At 47.5% G+C, this 20,090-nt stretch overlaps 2 protein-coding genes and 1 long non-coding RNA gene across 4 annotated transcripts in view; 2 read left to right on the top strand and 1 right to left on the bottom strand.

The window, feature by feature from the left end:
- The window catches only part of ENOPH1 (enolase-phosphatase 1), a 30,114-nt gene extending 27,110 nt beyond the window's left edge, over positions 1–3,004 (top strand). For both annotated transcript variants that reach the window (XM_008957646.6, XM_003832263.7), the window contains exon 6: positions 1,895–3,004. In XM_008957646.6, the coding sequence (XP_008955894.3) occupies positions 1,895–2,034 (140 nt within the window). In that variant the 3' untranslated portion in view covers positions 2,035–3,004. The remainder of the gene's footprint in view (positions 1–1,894) is intronic.
- A 4,898-nt stretch (positions 3,005–7,902) lies between these two features.
- TMEM150C (transmembrane protein 150C) overlaps positions 7,903–20,090 on the bottom strand; it is a 93,792-nt gene continuing 81,604 nt past the window's right edge. Inside the window, exon 9 of the mRNA XM_063603778.1 lies at positions 7,903–13,540. The gene's annotated coding sequence lies outside the window, so the exon portion shown is untranslated. The remainder of the gene's footprint in view (positions 13,541–20,090) is intronic.
- LOC129397685 (uncharacterized) lies at positions 13,548–19,940 on the top strand. Its single transcript, XR_010111964.1, has 2 exons — positions 13,548–17,293; positions 17,755–19,940. It is a non-coding gene; the product is annotated as an uncharacterized LOC129397685 (long non-coding RNA).

The raw sequence follows: 20,090 nt of genomic DNA, 5'->3' as shown, positions 1-20,090 counted from the left end.
AACTTGGGTCATCGGCAGCTGGGATGAGGCAGGGAGCTGTCTGCCTGCTTGCTCTTTTCTCTCTGGTCCTGTTTTGGTACCACATGCCCAGACTTCCACTGCTGAGGCAGAATGAAAAACTAAGTTAATATCCCAAATAATGGCTGGGCGCGGTAACTCACACCTGTAATCCTAGCACTTTGGGAGGCCAAGGTGGGTGGATCATTTGAGGTCAGGAATTCAAGACCAGCCTGGCCAACATGGTGAAACCTTGTGTCTCCTAAAATACAAATATTAGCCAGGCAGTAGTGGTACACGCCTGTAATCCTGGCTACTCGGCTGGGGGCTGAGGCAGGAGAATTGCTTGAGCCTGGGAGGCGGAGGTTGGGATGAGCCGAGATCATGCCACTGCACTCCAGCCTGAGCGACAGAGAGAGACCCTTCTGAAAAAACACAATAAAATAAAAAATAAAATCCCAAATAATACCCAAGTATGAAAAAGTGTCTCAGTATTACAACAGTAGAGCAAATAGATGCTTAGGGATAAAACTTGCCCTGCAGTGAATTAGATAAGAAGCCTGAATATGGAACGGCCACTTGTAGTGTCAAGTCCCATGTGGATTGTGATGGCTCAACTTGGTCATATTCCCGGGTTGCCAGTCACGATGAAAACTTTGCTCAGGGCAGTCAGGCTAGGAAGTAGGGGTGAGTGGAAGATAGCTGCCTTTCTCCAATGGCATCTGCAGAGGTGGTCTGAAGAAGACATTCCCACACAGAGAGGGGAGTCTTGAGTACTGTTTGCTCTGGGAAGGTGACAGGCCCTTTCACAGGCAGAACAGAAAGCAGGCACTTGAGGAGGTGGGTGGGTGGAAGAAACAGCTCAGCCCCAGTGTGTCTCCTGGGAACTTAACTCTCTCAGCACGACTGCCCTTCAGTTAATCTGTTCAGGTGCTGTGACTCTTCTCCAAAGGCTGAGAAACTATTGGTGATTACTCTTATACCAAATCTAAATTCCATGGGATTTATATATATATATTCCAGATTTCTCGCCAGTTTTGTTCTATCTGTCCTAAGCGCCATCTCTCTTATCACAGACCTGTATCCCGTTTCCCACTCTAACTTGCTCCATTCTAGGCTGGGAGTATGACATGTTTAGGGTGTAGAGGTAAGAGCAGATATCTTGGGCTGATTAAACCATAGGATTCCATTTGTCCCATTATCTTCTTTGTGTTTTTATTTTTTTGATACAGGGTCTCACTCTGTCACCCAGGCTGGAGTGCAGTAGTGCGATCTCGGCTCGCTGCAGCCTTGACCTCCTGGGCTCAAGCAATCCTCCCACCTCAGCACTCTTGAGTAGCTGGGACTACAGGCACACGCCACCACGCCCGGCTAATTTTTGTATTGTTTTGTAGAGATAGAGTTTCACCATGTTGCCCAGGCTGGTCTCGAACTCTTGGACTCAAGTCTGGCGTTCAAGTGAACTCCTGGGTCCATCGTGCCCAGCCCCATATCATTTTAATTGGTGTTACCAACAGCTTGTCCTTTGGGAAACAGCTCAGTTCTCGGTATGGGCTGATGGGAGGAAGTGGAGGAAAGGTGTAGGACAGAACATGGCTCCATCCTTCTGCATTCATAAGTACTTAATAAAGCTCAGAAGTGTAGGATACACTGCCATTCTCTTCTGTCAAGTACAGTTACGTATTTTTTAAAATTTTATCATGGAAAAATTAAAACATACATAAAAGAGATAATAATATAGTCAACCCCAGGGTGCCCATCTTTTAGCTTCAACAGTCATCAAATCAGGGGCAAATTCATTTCTTCCATCCCCACATCCCCCTGCTGACTTTGCTGCAAATCTCAGACGTCATTTTTTGGTGTTTCTGACACACACACATCCTTTGATTTTTCACAGAGGCCAGTGCTGCTGAGGAAGCAGATGTGCACGTAGCTGTGGTGGTGAGACCAGGCAACGCAGGATTAACAGATGATGAGAAGACTTACTACAGCCTCATCACATCCTTCAGTGAACTATACCTGCCTTCCTCAACCTAGAGAAGGGTTGTTAAGGCAGACCGCACTGTTCCCCAGAGTTGTCCCTGTAGTGTCTAGGTTTATTCTAATGGCGAAAGTAACTTACTTAAAAAACATATGTACACATATGTATGCAAGTATGTATATATGTGTATGCTCAGATTAACTTCCATAGGTACATAAGTGAAAGAAGTCTCAGTTCAGTGAACACAAAACTTATTTAAAGATGCTTTATATGTAGAAATTGTTTCAAATCATACTCTAACCCTTAGTGAGGGCAAAGTGTAGTTGGTAGAAGAAATTGCTAAATACCTATCTAATGTGCTATGTTTATCAAATCGTGTACTAAAATGGAAAGCTAGTTTTGAGAAATTATTCAGAAGCCTTGTTATTTTAAAAATGAAATATTTCAAAGACTGAATATTTTCAAAGAAAATGAATAATTCATTGCCCTTGTTGTGAGTTAGAAGATTATAACAGCTGCATTTCATATTTGCCTCCTTATACATATCAAAGACCAAGGTATTTCCTTCTGCTTCGAAAGAGCAACATTGGGAGAGAAAACTCACTTGAGTCTTGATCAAACAAGTGTCTTTTACTTAAGAAGAAACTTGGTAATCATTGTGGCACCCACAGCAAGCAGTTGCCTTACCAGTGAAAAAGGTGCACTGAGGTAACATCTAAAACAGAGATGTGGTTCTTAATATTTAACAGAACAGTTCTAATCCTGCCACGTGTTATCATTATAGATTTTATAGTTGCCTTTCTAACTACTTAGCACAGTTTGAGAATATGTTAATTGCTATTTACTATTTAAAAAGTTTTACTGAAATCAGTCCATAACATTAAGATGAGCCCTAATATGTAAGATTTTCCTCTGGAATGGATGTGAGAAATGTAAATTTTATAACAGCAGTATTTATCCTGGTTTAATTCTAATACGATGTCTTGTTAATTTCATGTTGTGATTAATAAAAGCATTTTTTCTTCACTCAGTTGTATATAGGTTCCTGAACTCTATCCACATGCCGCCATAGCAAAAGAGAAACTGAAAAACAAGAATATTTAGCTCTTATCTTAATCGTGTATCATGTGTGTGTTTTAATGGAGTGCCGGTGGCAATTCGTGGTTATTATTTGAGTTATGTATACATATAAGGTTACTATTCCATTTGGATAGTAAGCATTCAGGATATGAGTGGAGTTCCTTATATTTTTGAGAATCTTAACTTTGAGGTCTCTAAGGTAATGCTTGAAGGAGGGAGTTACTCTCCTAACTAATCAAGAAAAACTCACGAATCCTGGAGGAGCAATTTTAGAAATGCTTTGAATAAGGAAAAAGAAGTCTTAGAACTATGAGAGGACAGGGGATATAAAAGATTTCATGTTGATAATTTTGATCTAGTAGCCAATTAAGAAATCTAGGGACTATGAAAATATATGAATAAAAAAGAAAGGAAATGAGTTTAGGTACATCTTAGAAATGGGAATAATTTGTAAATGTTGATAAAACCACAAATAGTAACAAAAGGATGAACTTAATACCTTTTTTGGAAAGCTCATAGGCAGATGGCAGAAAGGGGTATATCTTAATGTTATTTAAGGAGTAGTTGGAAAATGAAGAAATGAGAAGATTAGGCACTAGGATCTAGATTAGAAAGGAATTGAATAAAAAGGAAGGCACACAGCATCTAGCCAGCAAAGGATTGAGGTGGAGAGGCATTTTACCACCCATGTACACTGAGTAAGGAGGACAGAAAATCAATAGATTTCAGGAATTAAGAGAAAATTGAAGTATCAGATTTATTTTGCAAAGTAAGGGAAAAACTAGTTGAATGGAATCGTTTTTAGATCCTAGGAAAACCATTCACAAATGATGGAGAAAGGTCTTAGGAAGAATTTGAAAGATAAAGTAGATTGGCAAGAGAGGAAAAATACCTATCTAAGAATGTAAGCAGTGACACACAATGTATACATGTATTGAAACACCACAGTGTACCCCATAAATATGCAGTTATGCATCATTAAAAAACTTTTTTTAATGTGGATAATGAGCTAGAAGATGAATTCAGATGAATTCATAGTCCTTATGAGGGGAAGGAAGGCAAAAAGCCTCTGGAACTTCCAAAAAGAGGACAAAGGCACTAAATTTCCTCAGCCTCTTGTTTGCAGAGAATGTGGAGGACAAAAGCGTCTTAAAGTTGTGGCTCTTTTTATTCCTGTTTATTAATCCAGATGTACCTCTGTTCTCTTTCCTACAGTGGCGCTGATTTCTAATCTTGGGTCAAAGCCCAGGTTGGTTTTTTAGAAGAGAAGCCCTTGACAGAAGATTCTCTAATCTTATCAACATTTCTGGAGTAGCAGGACTTCCTTTTGGTCTGGAAAGCGGGTTTTAGTTGCTACGCAGAATGTCAAATGTGTAGTTGCACAAGGAAAGGTTGAAAGCCACTGGCTTATTGCCAGGGCAGATGCACGGCAGCCTTTCCCCAGCAGATGGTGCTGTTTCTCTAGACTTGATATGAAGTGTGAGGCTCCACCCCCTCCTCCTCCCCTCCCCCAACCCCCGCCCCGTCGCCCGCCAAATACAGCAGATGGAGCTAAGAGAGAGAAAACTATATTTTGTTTATCCTTACAAGCCAAAAGCTTGATGTTGCAAGAGTTGGAGTAGTTTGGAAAAAATGGCAGTAATCCTGAATGAAATCCAACTATCTAATATTCCTTTTCCTCAATAAAAAATTAGTGATTTTTAGGCCCCTTTTCCAGCGGCAGTGTTAAAAAGGGATTGTTTTCAGGGCTTTTTTTATTCCCACGAGTACAAAGTTGAGTATAATATATTCCAAAAGTTTGTTAACCTACCACCTGTGCCCAGATGGCAAAGTGATATTATCCTCAACCTAATATTTAAGAATAACGTGGAGTTTTTACTAAAACACTTGGAGTAACTGACAGAAGTAAAATTTCTACCTTACAAATTCAACCCAAATTTATTCCTTAAATATTTATTAAGCATTTACCTTGCATCCCAGATCTGCTATGAGGAGACAAAGTTCCTCTCTACTCCCATTGTGCATACATTTTTCGAGAAGGGAGACAATGGTGACTAAGACAAGAAAAAATTAGATACTAGTAAGCGCTCTGCAGAGAACATAGGGTAGAATAACTTTACGGGGGGGTGATGAGAAGGTGACATCTAATCTAAATGACATGGAAGACATGTAGGAAACTAGGAGAACTGGTGTTCCATGCAGATGGAACAGCATAGCACAGATCTAGGGCAAAGCTTGGCCTTTTTCAGGAATTGAGAGCCCAGTGGCTGGATACCATCAGAGAAGTGGGCTGAAGCCAGATGATAGTGCTTTGGACTCCAGTAAGAAGTTTGAATTTTATTCTAAGTATGGTAAAAAGCCCCTGGAGGATTTTGAGCAGAAGATAACCTGAGTGGTTTACATATTTAAGGAATTCTGTATGGAATGGAGAATGGTTTATAAGTGAGCATGACTGCATGCAGGAAGGTGAGTTAAGTATATCAGGGTTGAGTGCTGCAGGCAAAAATCACAAGGAGTTAGGTGTATACAACATCAGTGGAAGAACTGGGAGAAGAGTCAGGGCAACTACCACTGGACTGTGGAGTTAGAGGACACCTTACAGTGGTTAGCTCAGGAAGCCTGCTACCATTGCCACTGTAGCTTATGCCCACGACGCTGGCCAGACTCTGGAATGCCAGGCCCCATTGCTGCAACCTCTCCAAACAGAACACTTCCATCTCTGACTTTGCTTACCAGCAGCGATAACAATAGGAAGATTGCCTCTGTCTTGCTTCTCTTGACAAACTTTGTGCTAGTGCATTTAATTGACAATATCTAATTCCAACCTCAAACTACATGTAAGGGTGTCTAAGGAGTGCTTTTAATTTTCCAACTTCTGGCCGGGTGCGGTGGCTCATGCCTGTAATCCCAGCACTTTGAGAGGCTGAGATGGGCAGATCACTTGAGGTCAGGAGTTCAAGACCAGCCTGGCCAACATGGCAAAACCCAATCCCTACCAAAAACACAAAAAATTAGCCAGGCATGGTGGTGGGCGCCTGCAATCCCACCTACTCGGGAGGCTGAGGTGGGAGAATTGCTTGTACCTGGGGGTATAGGTTGCAGTGAGCTGAGATTGTGCCACTGCATTCCAGCCTGGGTGACAGAGTGAGACCCCGCCTCAAAGAAAAAAGAATGATAATTTTCCAACTTCTCCAATTAGGGGGTAAAATTGGCACTTGAGAGAGTCAATCTACTGGGTCTGAGAAGGCTGTTGTAGTAATGAAGGTAAGGGATGGTGGTGGCTTGCCTTAGGGTGGTAAAAGCAGAAATAGAAGTGGAAAGATTCAGAATAGGTTTTAGACATGACAGTGACCACTTACTGATTGATTGGATTTAAAAGGGTAACTCTTACATTTTTAGCTTAAGCAACTGGATAGATGATACTACTGGAAAAATAGCAGTGCTGCTGATAATAATGTAAAGCCGATGTAGATCCTGATGTCAACATGACCGAAGAGCAGTTGGATATAAGTCTAGAGTTCAGAATGCTGGCCTGGCTGGAGATCAGATTTGAGAGTTCACTGGCATAGAGATGCTATTAAAAGCCATGGGATGGGGTTGCTTAGGAAGAGTCTGTTGATAGAGAAGAGAGTCTAAACAGCCCGTAGGCTCTAACACTAGAGGTCAAGCCAAGCAAAGAAACCAGCAAAGAAGATGGGAAAGTATTGGGCACTGAGGAAGGAAAACCAGGAGAGTGGCAGGGGAGCCCATTAAAGAAGGAACTATTCAAATTTATCAATTGCTGCTAAGAATTCAGTTGAGAATAGCAGTGGCCCTGCAGTCTAAGTGGAGTGGTGGGAACAGAAGTAAGATTAAGTTGAGGAGGTCAGGAGGGCCTATGAGGTCTAGCTAAAGATTTATCCATTTTGTTGATCTTTTTAAAGAAGAACATTTGGTTTTGTTGATTCTCTATTTTGTTTATTTCCACTCTAATCGTATTTCCTTCTGCTTGCTTTGGGTTTAATTTGCATTTCTTTTTCTAGTTCCTTAATGTGGAAACTTATGTAATTGCTTTGCGAGTTTTTTTTTCTTTTTTTTGACCTACAGAGTCAGCTCAGCTTCTTATTTTATTTATTTATTTATTTTTTGAGACAGGGTCTCACTTTTTCACCCAGGCTGGAGTGCAGTGGCACAATCTTGGCTCACTGCAACCTTGACCTCCCAGGCTCAAGCGATCCTCCTGCCTCAGCTTCCCAAGCAGCTGGGACTACAGGTGGGCACCACCATACCCAGCTAATTTTTTTTGTATTTTAATAGAGAGGGGGTTTTGCCATGTTGCCCAGGCTGGTCTCAAATTCCTGGGCTCGAATGATTCGCCTGCCTTGGCCTCCCAAAGTGCTGGCATTATAGGCAGGAGCTACTCTGTGCCCAGCAGCTTCTTGTCTTAAAAACATGAAACACATTTAATTTTTCTCAGGAAAGGACTTAGTTATCCTTAATATTTTATTTTGAAGCTACATGAGAGGCAATCAGGTACTAACACAGGGTTTGCATAAGGATATTTCAAGTCTTATTTAGAATTTGGGTATTTAACATGTACTAGTTGCTGCAGACATCATAAAAAATAACTATAATCGGCTGGGCACGGTGGCTCATGCCTGTAATCCCAGCACTGTGGGAGGCTGAGGTGGGCGGATCACAAGGTCAGGAGATCGAGACCTTCCTGGCTAACATGGTGAAACCCTGTCTCTACTAAAAATACAAAAATTACCCGGGTGTGGTGGCGGGCGCCTGTAGTCCCAGCTACTCGGGAGTCTGAGGCAGGAGAATGGCATGAGTCTGGGAAGCAGAGCTTGTAGTGAGCCGAGATTGTGCCACTGCCCTCTAGCCTGGGCAACAGAGCAAGACTCCATCTCAAAACAAAACAAAACAAAAAAAAAACCAAAAACTGTAATCGAGAACTTCCTCAAGACCTACAAAGCTGTTTGATGGGACTAGCATGAGGACAATTGTATCCTCCGAAATTGATTACAATAGCACTGTTTCTTAAATGCCTTGAGTGACTGAGCAGCTCATATATAATAGACCAAATATTTAAAAAACATCTGGGGTTGGGGGTTGGCAGCTACCAGTCATTTATTTTAGAAATAGTAAGTACTTACCTATATGCCAAGCACTAGTTCTAAGTACTGGCTGCATATATGGCAGACACAAATCTCTGTCCTCCTGGAGTTTATATTTTAGCGGTAGAGAGAGTCAGATAATAACAAAATAATAAAATGTGTCAGTATTATGCACGTTAGAATTTTAACTGATTACAGGCTATGTTTAAAAAATGCTATACCCAGGAGATCAAGGCTGCAGTGGGCTACGATGGTGGCACTGCACTCCAGCCTGGGTGAGCAAGATCCTGTTTAAAAAAAAAATGCTATACAGCAAAATAAAACTGGAAAGAGGGATAGAGTGTACAGAGGTGGCCTTGCAGGGAATGAATTTCAGAGAGGTCAGGGGTGTCAGTGAGAATGTAACATTTGAGTAGATGAAGAAGGTGAGAGATTTAAATATATAGGGGAAGATTGCCCAGGGCAGAGGTCACAGCAAGTGCAAAGGCCCTGTATTAGTTCCTTCTCACACTGCTATAAAGAATTGCCTGAGACTGGCTAATTTATAATGGAAATAGGTTTAATTGACTCACAGTTCCACATGGCAGGGAAGGCCTCAGGAAACTTACAATCATGGCAGAAGGGGAAGCAAATACATCCTTCTTCACATGGTAGCAGCAAGGAGAAGTGCAGAGTGAAGGTGGGGAAAAGCCCTTTATAAAACTATCAGATCTTGTGAGAACTCACTGTCATGAGAACAGCATGAGAGTAACCACCCCCATTGAGAGACAGGACTAGCTGGATTTCCTAGGCCGACTAAGAATCCATAAGCCTAGCTGGGAAGGTGACCGCATCCACCTTTAAACACGGGGCTTGCAACTTAGCTCACACCTGACCAATCAGGTAGTAAAGAGAGCTCACTAAAATGCTAATTAGGCCAAAACAGGAGGTGAAGAAATAGCCAATCATCTATTGCCTGAGAGCACAGGGGGAGGGACAATGATTGGGATATAACCCCAGGCATTTGAGCTGGCAAAGGCAACCCCCTTTGGGTCCCCTCCTGTTGTATGGGAGCTCTGTTTTCATTCTATTAAATCTTGCAACTGCATACTCTCTGGTCCGTGTTTGTTCTGGTTCGAACTGAGCTTTCGCTCGCCATCTATCACTGCTGATTGCTGTTGTTGCAGACACTGCCACTGACTTCCACCCCTCCGGATCCAGCAGGGTATCTGCTGCACTTCGGATCCAGTGAGGCGGCGCCCATTGCTGCTCCCAATCGGGCTAGAGGCTCGCCGTTGTTCCTGAGCAGGCTAAGTGCCTGGGGTTTGTCCTAATCAAGCTGAATAGAGCTACAACACTCACCACATGGCCCAAGATTCCATTCCTTGGAATCCGAGGCCAAGAACCTCAGGTCAGAGAACAAGAGGCTTGCCGCTATCTTGGAAGTGGCCCGCCACCATCTTGGGAGCTCTAAGAACAAGGACCCCCCAGTAACATTTTGGCAACCCAGATGGGAATCTCCAAAGTGGTGAGTAATATGAGACCCCTTTTGCTTGCTATTCTGTTCTATCCTTCCTTAGAATCAGAGGAAAATACCGGGCACCTGTTGGCGAGTTAAAAAACGATTAGCGTGGCTGCCGGACTTAAGACTCCAGTGTGAGGCTGTCTGGGAAAGGGCTTTCTAACAACCTCCAGCCCTTCTGGGTTGGGGGCATTAGTCTACCTGGAACCAACTTCCACTTTGAATTTTCCTGGGGAAGCCGAGGGCCAAGTAGAGGCAGAAAGCTGTTGTCCCGAACTCCCAGTTAAGATCATGGCGCAGCCAGAAGTCTTTACTCAACAGTCGCCCATGCGTGCGCACCTACCTTTCCTTCTGACCCATACCTCCTGGGTCCTGACCACCACTTTCTTGAAAGTGTAGCCCCAAAATTCTCCTTACCTCTGAATCTACTTCCTCCGATCCCTGCTTCCTAGGTACTAATGCTTCAGACTTTCACTTCCTCTCCCAAGCATTAGAGTGAGTTGTATCTCCAAAGGGATCTAGGGAAGCTCGATGCTGTGTCCTTAGGCATCTAGGCTATGAACCCACGGAGTCTTGTCCCTGGTGCCCCTCCCAATTTAGGTATATAGCTCTCGACATGGGCAGTTATGTGAGACCCGTTCCCCACCACCCTTGCCAGGGCCCCAAGTTTGTAAATGGCTAGGAGGATTGCTCTCCCATTGTGTAAGATGCTCTCCTCCCCCAATTTCTACCCAGCTTACCCCCCTGCAATACAATCACTAAGCCTTGGTTCCTTGGCCAGGGCCTTAGAACTGATGACCCAGTACTTTAACAACTGGAACTGGGTCTACAACAACATAATAGATCAGGATGAAGGCGAATTGAGTAAATTAAAAGGGAGGCACATATTCCTATGGTGGATGGGGGCAATGAGCGAACATCCTTCCGCTGTGTTCCCAAAATCTATCTACAAAGAAAAGGGAAGGAGAGAGAGAGAGAGACAGAGAGGAGAGAGAGAGAAAAAAAGAGAGATTCAAAGAGAGAGAGAGAGAGAAAGTCAAAGAGAGAAAGAAAGAGATCCCAGTAGTAGCAACTTCTTTTTTTTTTTTTTTTTTTTTTCTTTTCTTTTTCTTTTTTATTGATCATTCTTGGGTGTTTCTCGCAGAGGGGGATTTGGCAGGGTCATAGGACAATAGTGGAGGGAAGGTCAGCAGATAAACAAGTGAACAAAGTTCTCTGGTTTTCCTAGGCAGAGGACCCTGCGGCCTTCCGCAGTGTTTGTGTCCCTGGGTACTTGAGATTAAGGAGTGGTGATGACTCTTAACGAACATGCTGCCTTCAAGCATCTGTTTAACAAAGCACATCTTGCACCGCCCTTAATCCATTCAACCCTGAGTGGATACAGCACATGTTTCAGAGAGCACAGGGTTGGGGGTAAGGTCACAGATCAACAGGATCCCAAGGCAGAAGAATTTTTCTTAGTACAGAACAAAATGAAAAGTCTCCCATGTCTACCTCTTTCTACACAGACACAGCAACCATCCGATTTCTCAATCTTTTCCCCACCTTTCCCCCCTTTCTATTCCACAAAACCGCCATTGTCTTCATGGCCCGTTCTCAATGAGCTGTTGAGTACACCTCCCAGATGGGGTGGTGGCCGGGCAGAGGAGCTCCTCACTTCCCAGTAGGGGCGGCCGGGCAGAAGCGCCCCTCACCTCCCGGACGGGGCGGCTGGCCGGGCGGGGGGCTGACCCCCCCCACCTCCCTCCCGGACGGGGCGGCTGGCCGGGCGGGGGGCTGACCCCCCACCTCCCTCCTGGACAGGGCGGCTGGCCAGGCAGAGGGGCTCCTCACTTCCCAGTAGGGGCGGCCGGGCAGAGGCGCCCCTCACTTCCCCGACGGGGCGGCTGGCCCGGCGGGGGGCTGACCCCCCCACCTCCCTCCCGGAGGGGGCGGCTGGCCGGGCAGAGGGGCTCCTCACTTCCCGGTAGGGGCGGCCGGGCAGAGGCGCCCCTCACCTCCCGGACAGGGCGGCTGGCCGGGCGGGGGGCTGATCCCCCCACCTCCCTCCCGGACGGGGCGGCTGGCCAGGCGGGGGGCTGACCCCCCCACCTCCCTCCCGGACGGGGCGGCTGGCCGGGCGGGGGGCTGACCCCCCCACCTCCCTCCCGGACGGGGCGGCTGGCCGGGCGGGGGGCTGACCCCCCCACCTCCCTCCCGGACGGGGCGGCTGGCCGGGCAGAGGGGCTCCTCACTTCCCAGAAGGGGCGGCCGGGCAGAGGCGCCCCTCACCTCCCGGATGGGGCGGCTGGCCAGGCGGGGGGCTAACCCCCCCACCTCCCTCCCGGACGGGGCGGCTGGCCGGGCCGGGGGCTGACCCCCCCACCTCCCTCCCAGACAGAGCGGCTGGCCGGGCAGAGGGGCTCCTCACTTCCCAGAAGGGGCGGCCGGGCAGAGGCGCCCCTCACCTCCCGGATGGGGCGGCTGGCCAGGCGGGGGGCTAACCCCCCCACCTCCCTCCCGGACGGGGCGGCTGGCCGGGCCGGGGGCTGACCCCCCCACCTCCCTCCCAGACAGAGCGGCTGGCCGGGCAGAGGGGCTCCTCACTTCCCAGTAGGGGCGGCCGGGCAGAGGCGCCCCCCCCACCTCCTGGACAGGGCGGCTGGCCGGGCAGGGGGCTGATCCCCCCACCTCCCTCCCGGACGGGGCGGCTGGCCGGGGGGCTGATCCCCCCACCTCCCTCCCGGATGGGGCAGCTGGCCGGGAGGGGGGCTGACCCCCCCACCTCCCTCCCGGACGGGGCAGCTGGCCGGGCAGAGGGGCTCCTCACTTCCCAGTAGGGGCGGCCGGGCAGAGGCACCCCTCGCCTCCCGGATGGGGCTGCTGGCCAGGCGGGGGGCTGACCCCCCCACCTCCCTCCCGGACGAGGCGGCTGGCCGGGCAGAGGGGCTCCTCACTTCCCGGTAGGGGCGGCCGGGCAGAGGTGCCCCTCACCTCCCGGACGGGGCGGCTGGCCGGGTGGGGGGCTGACCCCCCCACCTCCCTCCCAGACGAGGAGGGAGGACGCTCCTCACTTCTCAGACGGGGTGGCTGCCGGGCGGAGGGGCTCCTCACTTCTCAGACGGGGCGGTTGCCAGGCAGAGGGTCTCCTCACTTCTCAGACAGGGCGGCCGGGCAGAGACACTCCTCACATCCCGGACGGGGTGGCAGGGCAGAGGTGCTCCCCACATCTCAGACGATGGGCGGCCGGGCAGAGACGCTCCTCACTTCCCAGATGTGATGGCGGCCGGGAAGAGGCGCTCCTCACTTCCTAGATGGGATGGCGGCCGGGCAGAGACGCTCCTCACTTTCCAGACTGGGCAGCCAGGCAGAGGGGCTCCTCACATCCCAGACGATGGGCAGTCAGGCGGAGACGCTCCTCACTTCCCAGACGGGGTGGCTGCCAGGCAGAGGCTGCAATCTCGGCACTTAGGGAGGCCAAGGCAGGCGGCTGGGAGGTGGTTGTAGCGAGCCGAGATCACGCCACTGCGCTCCAGCCTGGGCGCCATTGAGCACTGAGTTAACGAGACTCCGTCTGCAATCCCGGCACCTCGGGAGGCTGAGGCTGGCGGATCACTCGCAGTTAGGAGCTGGAGACCAGCCCAGCCGACACATCGAAACCCCGTCTCCACCAAAAAAATACGAAAACCAGTCAGGCGTGGCGGCGCACGCCTGCAATCGCAGGCACTCGGCAGGCTGAGGCAGGAGAATCGGGCAGGGAGGTTGCAGTGAGCTGAGATGGCAGCAGTACCGTCCAGCTTCCGCTCGGCATCAGAGGGAGACCGTGGAAAGAGGGGAGAGGGGAGAGGGGAGAGGGGGGAGGGGGGAGGGGAGAGGGGAGAGGCAGTAGCAACTTCTTTGCTAACAAAAGAAAGTAGAAAATTAGCCTTTAGAGGAAACCTCATTGTGAGCACACCTCACAGTTCAGAACTATCCTAAGTCAAAAAAAAAGCAAAAAGGGTAGCTTACTAACTCAAAAATCTTAAAGTACAGAGCTATTCTGTTTAAAAAAAGATAATTTAACATTAACCACTGAAAATTCCCTTAACCCAGCAGATTTCCTAACAGGGGATTTAAATCTTAATTACCATACAAAGGTCCGACCAGACCTAGGAGGAACCCCCTTTAGGACAGGAAGATAGATGGTTCCTCCCAGGTAATTGAGAAAAAAAACACAATGGGTATTCAGTAATTGAGGGAAACTCTTGTAGAAGCAGAGTTAGGAAAATTGCCTAATAATTGGGTCTGCTCAAACGTGGGAGCTGTTTGCACTCAGCCAAGCCTTAAAGTACTTACAGAATAAAAAAACTATCTCAATCCTGACTCAGAAGGTTATCCACACCCTCTCTGAAATGAATTTGCATAAGAACTGTTGTTTGTGGGAATGCATCTTGATGGGGCAACTGGGTTGTTAGGAAATAGGAACCCAGCCCAGCTCTAGAACTCACCTCTGAGCGCAAAGGCAATGTTGGGCACACTGGTAAAGGACCACTAGAATCCAGCAGCCCAGACCCCTTTCTTTGTGGTCAAGAAAGGCGGGAAAACAGGTGCAGGACTGCTACGTTGGTGAGCGTAACTAATCTGATAAGCAGAGGTCCATGGGTGGTTACGCACCCTGGAAAGGAATAAGCATTAGGACCATAGAGGACGCTCTAGGACTAATGCTCATCGGAAAATAACTAGGGGTGCTGGCACCCCTGTGTTATTTTTTCAGATGGGAAATGTTCCCCCTAAGGCAAAAACATCCCTAAGATGTATTCTGGAGAACTGGGACCAATTTGACCCTCAGATGCTAAGAAAGAAGCGACTTATATTCTTCTGCAGTACCGCCTGGCCATGATATCCTCTTAAAGGGAGAGAAACCTGGCCTCCTCAGGGAAGTATAAATTATAACACCATCTTACAGCTAGACCTGTTTTGTAGAAAAGAAGGCAAATGGAGTGAAGTGCCATATGTACAAACTTTCTTTTCATTAAGAGACAACTCGCAATTATGTAAAAAGTGTGATTTATGCCCTACAGGAAGCCCTCAGAGTCTACCTCCCTATCTACCTCCTTACCCCGGCATCCCCCCGCCCCCCCCACTCCTTCCTCAACTAATAAGGACCCCCCCTTCAACCCAAACTATCCAAAAGGAGATAGACAAAGGGGCAAACAATGAACCAAAGAGTGCCAATATTCCCTGATTATGCCCCCTCCAAGCGGTGGGAGAAGGAGAATTTGGCCCAGCCAGAGTGCATGTACCTTTTTCTCTCTCAGACTTTAAAATAGACCTAGGTAAATTCTCAGATAACCCTGATGGCTATATTGATGTTTTACAAGGGTTAGGACAATCCTTTGATCTGACATGGAGAGATATGATGTTACTGCTAAATCAGACACTAACCCCAAATGAGAGAAGTGCCGCCATTAACTGCAGCCCGAGAGTTTGGTGATCTCTGGTATCTCAGTCAGGTCAATGATAGGATAGCAACAGAGGAAAGAGAACGATTCCCCACAGGCCAGCAGGCAGTTCCCAGTGTAGACCCTCATTGGGACACAGAATCAGAACATGGAGATTGGTGCCGCAGACATTTACTAACTTGCGTGCTAGAAGGACTAAGGAAAACTAGGAAGAAGCCTATGAATTATTCAATGATGTCCACTATAACACAGGGAAAGGAAGAAAATCCTACTGCCTTTCTGGAGAGACCAAGGGAGGCATTGAGAAAGCATACCTCTCTGTCACCTGACTCTATTGAAGGCCAACTAATCTTAAAGGATAAGTTTGTCACTCAGCCAGCTGCAGACATTAGAAAAAAACTTCAAAAGTCTGCCTTAGGCCCGGAGCAAAACTTAGAAACCCTATTGAACTTGGCAACCTCGGTTTTTTATAATAGAATCAGGAGGAGCAGGTGGAACGCGGTAAACGAGATTAAAAAAAGGCCACCGCTTTAGTCATGGCCCTCAGGCAAGCGGACTTTGGAGCCTCTGGAAAAGGGAAAAGCTGGGCAAATCGAATGCCTAATAAGGCTTGCTTCCAGTGCGGTCTACAAGGACACTTTAAAAGAGATTGTCCAAATAGAAATAAGCCGCCCCCTCGTCCATGCCCCTTATGTCAGGGGAATCACTGGAAGGTCCACTGCCCCAGGGGACGAAGGTCCTCTGAGTCAGAAGCCACTAACCAGATGATCCAGCAGCAGGACTGAGGGTGCCCAGGGCAAGTGCCAGCCCATGCCATCATCCTCTTAGAGCCCCAGGTATGCTTGACCATTGAGGGCCAGGAAGTTAACTATCTCCTGGACACTGGCACAGCCTTCTCAGTTTTACTCTCCTGTCCCGGACAACTGTCCTCCAGATCTGTCACTATCCGAGGGGTCCTAGGACGGCCAGTCACTAGATACTTCCCCCAGCCACTAAGTTGTGACTGAAGACCTTTACTCTTTTCACATGCCTTTCTGATTATGCCTGAAAGCCCCACTCCCTTGTTAGGGAGAGACATTCTAGCAAAAGCAGGGGCCATTATACACCTGAACGTAGGAGAAGGAACACCTGTTTGTTGTCCCCTGCTTGAGGAAGGAATTAATCCTAAAGTCTGGGCAACAGAAGGACAATATGGATGAGCAAAGAATGCCCATCCTGTTCAAGTTAAACTAAAGGATTCCACCTCCTTTCCCTACCAAAGGCAGTACCCCCTTAGACCCGAGGCCCAACAAGGACTCCAAAAGATTGTTAAGGACCTCTTGTTTCCAATCTGGAGATAATCCATATCCCAAACCTCACCTGTGTAAATGTTAGCAATTCTATAGACACAACCAACTCCCAATGCATCAAGTGGGTAACTCCTCCCACACAAATGGTCTGCCTACCCTCAGGAATATTTTTTGTCTGTAATACCTCAGCCTATCATTGTTTAAATGGCTCTTCAGAATCTATGTGCTTCCTCTCATTCTTAGTGCCCCCATGACCATCTACACAGAACAAGATTTATACAATTAGGTTGTACCTAAGCCCTGCACCAAAAGAGTACCCATTCTTCCTTTTGTTACCGGAGCAGGAGTGCTAGGCAGACTAGGTACTGGCATTGGTGGTATCACAACCTCTACTCAGTTCTACTATAAACTATCTCAAGAACTAAATGGTGACATGGAATGGGTCGCCAACTCACCGGTCACCTTGCAAGATCAACTTAACTTCCTAGCAGCAGTAGTCCTTCAAAATCAAAGAGTTTTAGACTTGCTAACTGCCGAAAGAGGGGAAACCTGTTTATTTTTAGGGGAAGAATGCTCTTATTATGTTAATCAATCCGGAATCGTCACCGAGAAAGTTAAAGAAATTCGAGATCGAATACAACGTAGAGCAGAGGAGCTTCAAAACACCAGACCCTGGGACCTCCTCAGCCAATGGGTGTCCTGGATTCTTCCTTTCTTAGGACCTCTAGCAGTTATAATATTGTTACTTCTCTTTGGACCCTGCATCTTTAACCTGCTTGTTAAGTTTGTCTCTTCCAGAATTGAAGCTGTAAAGCTACAAATGATTCTTCAAATGGAGCCCCAGAGGCAGTCCATGACTAAAATCTACTGCGGACCCTTAGACCGGCCTGCCAGCCCATGCTCCAATGTTGATGACATCCAAGGTACCCCTCCGGAGGAAATCTCAACTGCACAACTCCTACTGTGCTCCAATTCAGCAGGAAGCAGTTAGAGCGGTCATCGACAGACCTCCCCAACAGCACTTAGGTTTTCCTGATGAGAGGGGGAACTGAGAGACGGGACTAGTTGGATTTCCTAGGCCGACTAAGAATCCATAAGCCTAGCTGGGAAGGTGACAGCATCCACCTTTAAACACGGGGCTTGCAACTTAGCTCACACCAGACCAATCAGGTAGTAAAGAGAGCTCACTAAACTGCTAACTAGGCTAAAACAGGAGGTAAAGAAATAGCCAATCATCTATCGCCTGAGAGCACAGCGGGAGGGACAATGATCGGGATATAAACCCAGGCATTTGAGCCAGCAAAGGCAACCCCCTTTGGGTCCCCTCCCGTTGTATGGGAGCTCTGTTTTCACTCTATTAAATCTTGCAACTGTACACTCTCAGGTCTGTGTTTGTTCCGGTTCGAACTGAGCTTTCGCTCGCCATCCACCACTGCTGATTGCTGTCGTCGCAGATGCCGCCGCTGACTTCCACCCCTCCGGATCCGGCAGGATGTCCACTGCACTTCTGATCCAGTGAGGCAGCGCCCACTGCTGCTCCCAATCGGGCTAGAGGCTCACCATTGTTCCTGCGTCAGCTAAGTGCCTGGGGTTCATCCTAATCAAACTGAAGAGAGCTATAACACTCATTGCATGGCCCAAGATTCCATTCCTTGGAATCCGTGAGGCCAAGAACCCCAGGTCAGAGAAGAAGAGGCTTGCTGCCATCTTGGAAGTGGCCTGCCACCATCTTGGGAGCTTTAAGAACAAGGACCCCCCAGTAACACCATGATTCAATTACCTCCCACTGGGTCCCTCCCATGACACATGGGAGTTATGGGAACTACAGTTCAAGATGAGATTTGGGTGGAAACACAGCCAGACCATATCAGGCCGGTGGCCACAGCATGTCTGACTGTTGGAAGAACACAAGGAGGCAGAGGGACGAACAGAGAGAAGGAAAGGTATAAAGGCAGACCTTGTTAGGCCTTGTAAAGCATTTTAATGATTGGGGTTTTTAGTCTGAGTACAAGGAGTTCTGAGTGCTGAGTGATGAGTGCTGAAGGGTTTTAAGCAGAAGAGAGATGACGATGTAGCTTTTTTTTTTTTTTTTTTAGACAGGGTCTCACTCTGTTGCCCAGGCTACAGTGCAGTGGCACAATCTCAGGGCCCCCTGCAGCCTTGACCTCCCAGGCTCAGGTGATCTTCCCTCCTCAACCTCCTGGGTAGCTGGGACTACAGGTGTGTGCCACCATGCCTGGCTAATTTTTTGTAGAGTCGGGGTATCACCATGTTGCCCAGGCTGGTCTTGAACTTCTGGGCTCAAGTGATCCTCCCTCCTGGGCCTCCCAAAGTGCTGGGATTACAGGCATGAGCCACGTCAGGCCTAATTTAGCTTTTAGAGAGATCATTTTGACTTCTGTATTGAGGACACACCTTAGCAAATGATGGAAGAAGAGAGACTAATTTTTATATGTTATTATAAAAATCCAGGAGAGATAGCAGTGGTTTGGACTAGATAGTGGCAGTGGATGAATTCTAGTATACTTTAAAGGTAGAGCAGACAGGATTTGGGGTGTGCGAGAGAGAAGAGATGAGGATTGCTCCAAAGTTTCAGTGTGAGCAACTGAAAGACGGGTTGTCTCTAACTTGGGTGGGAGGAATGCATTTAAAGAGATTAGATCAGAATGTGTTAAACTTGGGAAGCCTTTCAAGTGAAGATGCTATAAGGGTAGTTGAAGACACAGATCTATGGTATTGAGGATAGAGGTCTGGCCTGGAGCACCTGGGAAACGTCAGCCCATGGCAATATTTAAAACTGGAATACCGGACAAGGTCACTCAGAGAGTGAGTGTGGGTAGGAAAGACGAGTTGCCAGGACGGAGCCATGGGGTACTCCAGTGTTGGGATGGCAGGGAGAATGTGGCCCAGCAGAGGAAGCTGGGTGGAGAGAGAAGCAGGAGGCAAATTAAAAGGGCACAATATTCTGAGAGCCAAGTAAAAATGTTTTAAGCAGAGAGGTGGCGAGGGGGTGATCAAATTGTGAAGTGTTGCTTATCGATCTAGATACGGTAAGAAAAGCACTGAGAATCAAATAGTGCCAACCCCACAGATGGTCTCTTTCCTCTCTTTCTGAATTATGATGGCTTCTCTACTGATTCTTTGGAACTTGCGCCTCAAAGGAATGACAATGACTAAAGAAGTTGAGGATCCTGTGGCGGTCACTGGGCTGTTCACAAATGCATCTCCCATTGTGGGCACATGGTAGGAGTGCCATGCTTAGAGAAGGCCACTCGGTTTCCTTTGCCAGTGAAATGTAAGCTAAGGAAAGTTTGCCATTCCTGGCAGGAGCTCTGAGAGCCAGGGAGCAGTCTGCCACATTTCCTTGGCAGTGAGCAACTGTGGGAGCATGTGCCGAGAGGAAACGTCTATCAGCCATGGTCGGAGTTGTTACAATGAGCAGAATCCCCTGCTGAACTTGGATAGACATCCAGTATGAGAAATAAACTTTAGTTTTATTAGTTTTATGTTGGGACAGCAAAACCTAAACTATCCTGAGGACGCAATGCCTAAATACAAAAATAATATAAACAGTGGTATCCAGTCTCCATTGATAACCAGTAGATTATATATTTCAGGATACGAAATTTTACTTTTCCACACCAGGGATAGAGGAAATCCAGCAAATAACATAGATGATAAAACTTGACCTCATTGTAAGTTCGCTTTTTTTTGTTTTTT

Source organism: Pan paniscus, chromosome 3, assembly GCF_029289425.2.
Source record: "Pan paniscus chromosome 3, NHGRI_mPanPan1-v2.0_pri, whole genome shotgun sequence".
Lineage (NCBI taxonomy): Eukaryota > Metazoa > Chordata > Mammalia > Primates > Hominidae > Pan > Pan paniscus.
This window is presented reverse-complemented; position numbering and strand designations above follow the sequence as displayed.